The sequence below is a fragment of the Pseudochaenichthys georgianus genome, chromosome 6 (assembly GCF_902827115.2).
Source record: "Pseudochaenichthys georgianus chromosome 6, fPseGeo1.2, whole genome shotgun sequence".
Taxonomy (NCBI): domain Eukaryota; kingdom Metazoa; phylum Chordata; class Actinopteri; order Perciformes; family Channichthyidae; genus Pseudochaenichthys; species Pseudochaenichthys georgianus.
Window position 1 is genome coordinate 32,060,069 of NC_047508.1, and position 7,027 is coordinate 32,067,095.

General features: G+C 39.2%; 1 protein-coding gene across 2 annotated transcripts; it reads left to right on the forward strand.

Moving 5' to 3' along the window:
- Positions 1-261: 261 nt before the first annotated feature.
- LOC117447650 (protein mono-ADP-ribosyltransferase PARP6-like) lies at positions 262-6,494 on the forward strand. Of its 2 annotated transcripts, none has more exons than XM_034084441.1 (23): positions 262-356; positions 468-535; positions 837-896; positions 1,655-1,749; positions 1,840-1,900; positions 2,005-2,095; positions 2,181-2,247; positions 2,707-2,856; positions 2,941-3,073; positions 3,219-3,350; positions 3,700-3,795; positions 3,894-3,986; positions 4,095-4,220; positions 4,333-4,398; positions 4,544-4,611; positions 4,719-4,767; positions 4,893-5,005; positions 5,114-5,186; positions 5,300-5,369; positions 5,499-5,578; positions 5,673-5,736; positions 5,826-5,910; positions 6,026-6,494. In XM_034084441.1, the coding sequence occupies exons 2-23, from the start codon at positions 503-505 to the stop codon at positions 6,120-6,122; spliced, it is 1,902 nt and encodes a 633-aa protein (XP_033940332.1). In that variant the 5' UTR covers positions 262-356; positions 468-502; the 3' UTR covers positions 6,123-6,494. The 2 variants fall into 2 exon arrangements, with proteins under 2 accessions (XP_033940332.1, XP_033940333.1); XM_034084442.1 differs by having other exon boundaries at positions 2,944-3,073.
- Positions 6,495-7,027: the final 533 nt, after the last annotated feature.

The window sequence follows — 7,027 nt, forward strand, 5'->3', positions numbered from 1 at the left end:
GATATCCCGGCCTGCAAATGGTCTTATAAAGACTTTTAAAACATATGTGTTTGGTACAGATCCTTTCAAAAAAGTAAGTCTGTAAAAGTATCAGTAAGTGTGCATCAGAGCAAAGTCTTGGCTTGACGGAGCTGCAGGTCTTGTCCTCAGCCTCTCCCCTCTCTGGACCAGGTTCAGCTGATCAGGTGGTCGGTATCGTCAGCCAATCACGTGACTCTGAAGTCTGAGACTGATCATGTGAGACTTCCTGCTGTCCAAAGGCAGGAGGAGAGCCAAACACTGCAGAGCACTCAAACAGCAATATTCATCGTTTTGTCGTTTGATCGTCACACATGGACGTGAGAATTTAACGCGAGGTAAATAAAAATATTTGTATTCAAAGGTATAAAGCTTCAATTGTGAAAAAAATACTGACAGCAATGTGTTCATTTTGGTAAATAGTATCTGAAGTCACATGTGTTTTCCAGCATTAGTCACAGTGGGGGAAGCATACTGTTGGTTGATGCTGGAGAAGTGCCAAAGAGCTGAACACATGGTGAGTCTCTAACAACCCTCTACTACTCATATTTATAATATCACACTGAATCTGTTGAATCTGTTTCAGGGTAGAAAAGTATTGGCATTGACACGCATACTTTTTTACATCTGAAATTATCCGCCAATTAATTGCATTTGGTCAGAATTTTGACTTTGTATCGATAGTTTTATCTGCATACATTTTAAAATCGGTGAGAGTCTCAGCAGCATGGCTATAGTTGACTTGTATTAGGACGACAGGAGGAAGTAATTAGCAGAGAAGATCTTTTGATTGACAGATTTTCCCATTAACCCGACAGGAGACCGAGAGCCAGACTGATGAGGACAGTGACTCGGAGGAAATCCTGTGTGGAGTCCATGTAAGCGTTGTATTGAATGTTATTCAAGCACAGACACAATTATCATCTCACACCTAAATTAAGACAACTACCTACAATGGTTGCACAAAAACACAAATTATCATCACTGGATGTTCGGAGCGAAATCACTACCTTTATATATTATGAAACCTTTCTTGACATGCAAACAAGAGTATAAAGATGTGATCAATCATTCATAACACTGGGATGTAGTTTTAAGCAGATTTAAGGACAAATCAAAATAAGTAACAAACAGGTATAAACACTTGAATAAACTACATATGACATCACATACAACATTCCTTATCTTGTGTAATGAAACACTGATGAGCTCTTTATACAGCAGGTTTCAAATATATGGTTTTAACTAAATATTGAAAAGCTTAAACTTAAAAATCTTTACCCTAACTTTCTAACTCAAGGTTACCACTTACTAGACTTTCAGCAGTATCTTGTGTATCAACGGCCTATGGAGTTTATAACATAACATATATTAATACAAACTCAAACAGTTCCATTTACTTGCTTACATCTCGTAAAGTGCTACAGTAAACCGTTTTTAAGTGTTTACCGTGGGCTAAAAATGATACAAGGAATGAAGAGGTCCATGAAAATAAAGTGTGACCAACATTTAATATCTTAAGAAGGCGTAAAATCCTTTTTCTAAGCCATTATTCGATGTGACCGGTTAATCCCTCGCCCCCCGCGGTGCTGAGCTGTTTGGGCCATGAGGAAAGTGTTAGTGTTTGTCTCGGCAGGAGAGCTGTGCCACCGACCTGACTCACCACCCTCAGCTGGATACTGACATAGAGGCAGTCAGGACTTTGTATTCAGACTCTGCAGTCTCCATCAGGTCGGCACCTTTTTCTTATTCATGATCTTTAAGGATCTCGGCTGCTTTCCTACGTTGTCAACTCTCCATCTACTTTTCTTCTTCTTTTAGGGAGTATGTGTCAATTGAAGAAGTGGATGTTGACTTAAAGATAAATACCAACGTTTTGGATGTACGTGAACTACAACACACTCAATTCAAGTTCAGTATATTGACATGTTTGTTGTTGTGGCATGTTGGTGTGTTTAATATGCTTGTGCTGTGTGGTGTCCGAAGGAGGAAGTAGCCGAGGCCTGGAGGATTAACCTCTCGGATCCCATTGTTATCCGTCTGCACTTCTCTTCGTCTCAGTATCTCGACGGACCTGGTGAGCATCAACAACACTGCTGCAAACTACATTTACTGTAAATAAATCAATGTAACACCTGATTAAGTGTTCATTCTCGCAACAGCTCCTTCAGTTGAAGTCTTTCAACCGTCCAACAGAGATCATTTCAGCCTGAGGAAGCAACTACAGAAGTGAGTGTTTGGGCAAATATTGTAAAGGGTTTTAAGTTCCTGTTACGAAAGAGATCAGATCATTTAACTCAGTCGTTATGCATTCAATTTGAATGGTATAAAGGGCAAAATAGGTAAACTTCACTTACCTGCACTTGGTGAAAGTAAATATGGTTGTAGTTATAAGCAGCCTTTTTTAGGTTAAGGCTACAAAACTACTTGAATACATTTAGAAATACACCATGGTCTGGGTTTTTACAAGTTGGTTAGTTGCGTAATGTCAGCATTATGTGCAACATCGATGTTTTCTTGTATCATAAAGATGATAAGGGCTTTTTAAATCTTCTAGTAGGTGGAGCGAGCCCCTTGTGATCCATATAGGAGGCTGATAAACACACATCAAATAGTCTGGAAACATCCAAAGCCGTCTATAAACTTTTCCACAATGGCTCAAACTAACTCTTCATTTCTGCTCCCCAGTATTCTCACAGTCTTCTTATCTCAGGAGTGGAAACATCTGACATGTGAGAGCGTTGTAGTCCGACAGAAGAGAGGACACAGCTGGTTCAGGTCAAGTGGAACTATAAAGAAATTCCGTGCAAGACTCAGCATCTGGCTCACAAAAGCAAGGTATGTGACCGTCTGATGAATCCAGCGGTTCTGTTGCTGAGTCGGTCTGATTTGAAGTCAACGTTCGCTGTTCCTCACTGTGAGCAGGTCCGGTGAGCTCCAGGAACGTCCTGCGAGAGGGAGGATCATTTCACCAGCGATGAAAATAAATCGTGCAAATTCTTACACCATCAATAATCCCCCAGGGGACCTCTTCACCTACACTCCCAGTGGAAAGGTGAATTTAAAGCACTCATCTGAGAGATTCTCCTGGGTATTTTATGGTTACGGCCATATTTGAAACATCCTTTCAATGTTGTTGTTACTCCTAAATATGGGTTCTGTAGGTTTTAACCACGGTGCTTGTGTTTCTTCTCTCACAGAGGGTGGTGGTGTCTGCGGTAAAGTCGTCAGCACAGCTCAGCACCAAACAGCTGATAGAGCTGCTTTTCTCCACCCAGGCCATCAAGCACTGTAAGACCACCCCAACTCTGCAGCATGGCTTCTTGGTGCAGGTAAAGCAAGACATAAAATACTACTATGTTTTGTCAGAGAGGGAAATTAAAGAGAAGCTGTCTGAGAGTCAAACTCACCACATGCTTTTTCTGCCAGTGCAGCAATCACTGCTGGGTCAGATCACTTTGAAATGTAATTAGTTACTTAATACTAATTGCAGGGCACATGTTGTAATGGGTCAAATAATCCATTGGTTTGCTGTGCAGACAATACAGAAATATTGCACTGAGTTTCTGATTGAAAAAAGTGTGACATCACAATTGTAATTGAAGTTTAAGCTCATATAAAGCAGATAGTAAAAGGAAATGCAATAAAAACCTATAATGTTGTTTTCCATTGTGTTAACAGGTAATGAGGTATGTGGAGCAGAGACTCCCGACGCTGAATGAATACTGTGTTGTCTGTGATGAGCGACATGTGCTACAGAACGGCCCTTTGTTACAGGTACACTCACACAATAAGCTGAAGATTTAGTGGCCGATCTGCTGATTAAGAAAAAACGGTTGAAACTCAATTGATTTTTACCTTTTGTGTGTTTTTAGCCAGCCGTTTGCACCAGAGAGCTCTGTGTGTTTTCCTTTTATACATTTGGGGTTATGTCTGGAGCTACAGAGGAGGTTGCCACTGGTGCAGAGGTAGGAGAAACCAACATACACACATAGGTAGTTTCATGGGTAGTTTAATAGTTGGTTTGGGCAATCATAATGTAAGATTGATGCATTGCAGTAATGGCTGATCTACAGGTGGTTGACCTGCTGGTGGCCATGTGCAGTGCCGCCCTTCAGTCTTCACGCAAGACCATCGTATTTGAACCATACCCTTCTGTGGTTGATCCCTGCAACCCACAAACCCTGGCCTTTAATCCTAAGGTGTCAGCTAAATGTATCTAAGGATATATATATGTTTGATTACTTACTTGATTTGTAATTATTGAGTCTGACATTGCTTTTATTCTGAAGGAATAATGTTTTGTCATTGCAGAGAAAGAGCTACGACAGGCTGCAAAAAGCGTTGGATAATGTCTTGTTAATCAGGAGGATGTCGCAGGTGACTGATCCTAAAATAAATCCAACACTTATCACCCAATCTTTTAAATTCATATGGGGTTCAAGGCCTCTCAGAATAATCTGAAAGCTGGTGAATGGTTCTTTGGCAGTCGCATTAATACAAAAGGATATTTTATCCTATCCAGGGTCCATATTCTGAAATAAAGAAGCAGATGGACATGATAGACCCTCTCGCTCATCCCTTACTACAATGGTGAGTGACACAATCTAAACATACTTTTATTCTGTTTCATTAATGTGAGATGTAGTCAAATCCAAATGTTTCTTATATCCATACCAATGTGTTTTGTTTGACAACAGGATTTTAGCAAGCAACACATCACACATTGTCAAGCTCCCGCTGGACAGGGTAACATAGAGCAGTTCACAGTTAGACAATGACATCTACCCAAAATGACAGTTAGCCAAAAATGACATGGTATATTGTTTTTATCATTTGTGTCAATTGTAAGCTTTCCTGTTTGTGCACAATAGCAACTTAAGTTCATGCACACGCCCCATCAGTTCCTGTTGATCAGCAGCCCTCCGTCTAAAGAGGCTCGCTTTCAAACAGCCAGGGAGCTTTATGGAAGCACCTTTGCTTTTCAGTGAGTAAATACAAAGCTGTGCCACTAATATCAAACCTTCATATCCAGCGCACATACATGATGTGATCCCTGCTCCAATCGCTTAGATGCTATTCTCTCTTCTTGCAGTGGTTCCCACATTGAAAACTGGCACTCTATTTTGAGAAAGGGGCTGATTAATGCCTCTTATACAAAATTACAGGTAGAGTATCAACATATGAAAGGGTCTTGGATTCCTTATTCGATTATCTTTTGAGAGTTAAATCTATAAAACCATACAGATTTGAACTTAAGTCACATTGTTTCTTATTCAAGCTTCATGGAGCTGCATATGGGAAAGGCATCTATCTGAGTCCTATCTCGAACATATCATTTGGGTATTCTGGTATGAATGCACACTTTCGTACTGTTTTTAAATAATACTTTGCAAACAAAATTACATTTTGTACAAAAATGACCATCATCTTTTGATTTTAGCATGTTTCTTTAAAACTGACCCTTCCTCTTTGTGCAGAGATGGGTAAAGGGCGACACCAAATGGACACCAAAGAAGAACTCATAAAGAAATACAATCAAATAAACAGAATCAATCAGGTACAGTCATGTTTGTCCAAAAGGTGACCGGTTGCATGGATATCTTCTTATTTTTTTGTATTTACTGTATTTATTTTGTCTTTCCTTGTATTAGGAACCACTGGGTCAAGCCAGGTTTCTGCAAAACAGGAATCTAAACTGCATTGCTCTCTGTGAAGGTACATTTCAGATCATACCCTTGATTTGATTATTGTGGGAATTATTTTGGGACAATTGTTTTGTAAATGTTGTCTGCATGTCTTGCCAGTCATAACTTCCAAGGACCTTCAAAAACATGGGAACATTTGGGTTTGTCCGATCCCCGACCATGTGTGCACACGCTTCCTCTTTGTGTGAGTCTTGCAGCAGAAACAGAAATACCTTCACATCTTCTCGGCCTCCCAGAGTTATGATTCATTTCAAATGATATTGCAGGTTTGCACAACATTCTGCTTTTGTCTGTTTCAGATATGAGAACGGTCAGGTGGGAGATGTTCACATCGACACCGAGGAGGACAAGATCCACAGGGACATTTTACAAGTAATTGCTTCAAAGCCGTGCTGAGAAAACAAATGCTTTATCATAAGAGTGCAGACTTCATATTTATTTATTTTTCACACTGACTGAAATAGGTTTTGCTTTCTTTGATTGTCAGCTTTTATTTAAATGAAAAACGCTAACTCAAAGTAAACACCACAAAGGTGAAGAGCTCTCTTTCTTTTATCAACTGCAATAATACTAGATGAAATGGGTGTGTTGTTTCAGGCATCTGTAAAGATTTGTTTGCTTTACATCTCATTTAGTCTTATCTGACACACCCAAATAGTCTTGTGTAAATATGTATTATAAATATGTACGTTTGTACTGTAAAACACATATTTTGTACCTTTTTATAACCACACATTTTTCAATTAAACATAATTTTCTTCTTTCAAATTATCAAATGTTTTCCTTTTAATGTAATGTTTGAAGAGCGACAAAAACAGATAGTGTAATATCTGTTTATACCACAAGATGGAAGTGTTACAATAACAACTGCTGAGGGCTTTACTTCACAAAGCCAACGAAAACTCACCATTTCATGTTATAGCAGCTCTTAATGTCTTTAAGTAGAGACTGCTACACTTTTTTAAATTAGAATTGTTTAAATTAGATCTTATTGTGAGAACATTAAAACATGAGCCTGTGTAGTATTCTACCTCAGTGAAAAGAACACTGCATAACTATAACACCACAGATGTGTCACAGGATTCACACACACAAAAGAAAGTCTCAAACTAAGAAAAGGATTTGGGATTTTTGTGGCACATGCAGTGACTAAACCACAGACATTATCAGAGTGGTTTTTTACCATTATTGTCATAATGAGAAATCACTGATGGACAGTTAACATGCATTACATTGACATTCATGGCCAGTGGGTTACTCTCATGGAGCCAATAGCATTTTGTTCTGGGATATATCAACAC

Bases quoted from the DNA above. Each gene is read 5' to 3' on its own strand.
- LOC117447650 (XM_034084441.1), top strand. From the start codon at position 503: ATGCTGGAGAAGTGCCAAAGAGCTGAACACATG. The intron at 3,987-4,094 runs GTAGGAGAAACC...GCTGATCTACAG, and splicing joins AGGTTGCCACTGGTGCAGAG to GTGGTTGACCTGCTGGTGGC. The intron at 5,737-5,825 runs GTACATTTCAGA...ATGTCTTGCCAG, and splicing joins CTGCATTGCTCTCTGTGAAG to TCATAACTTCCAAGGACCTT.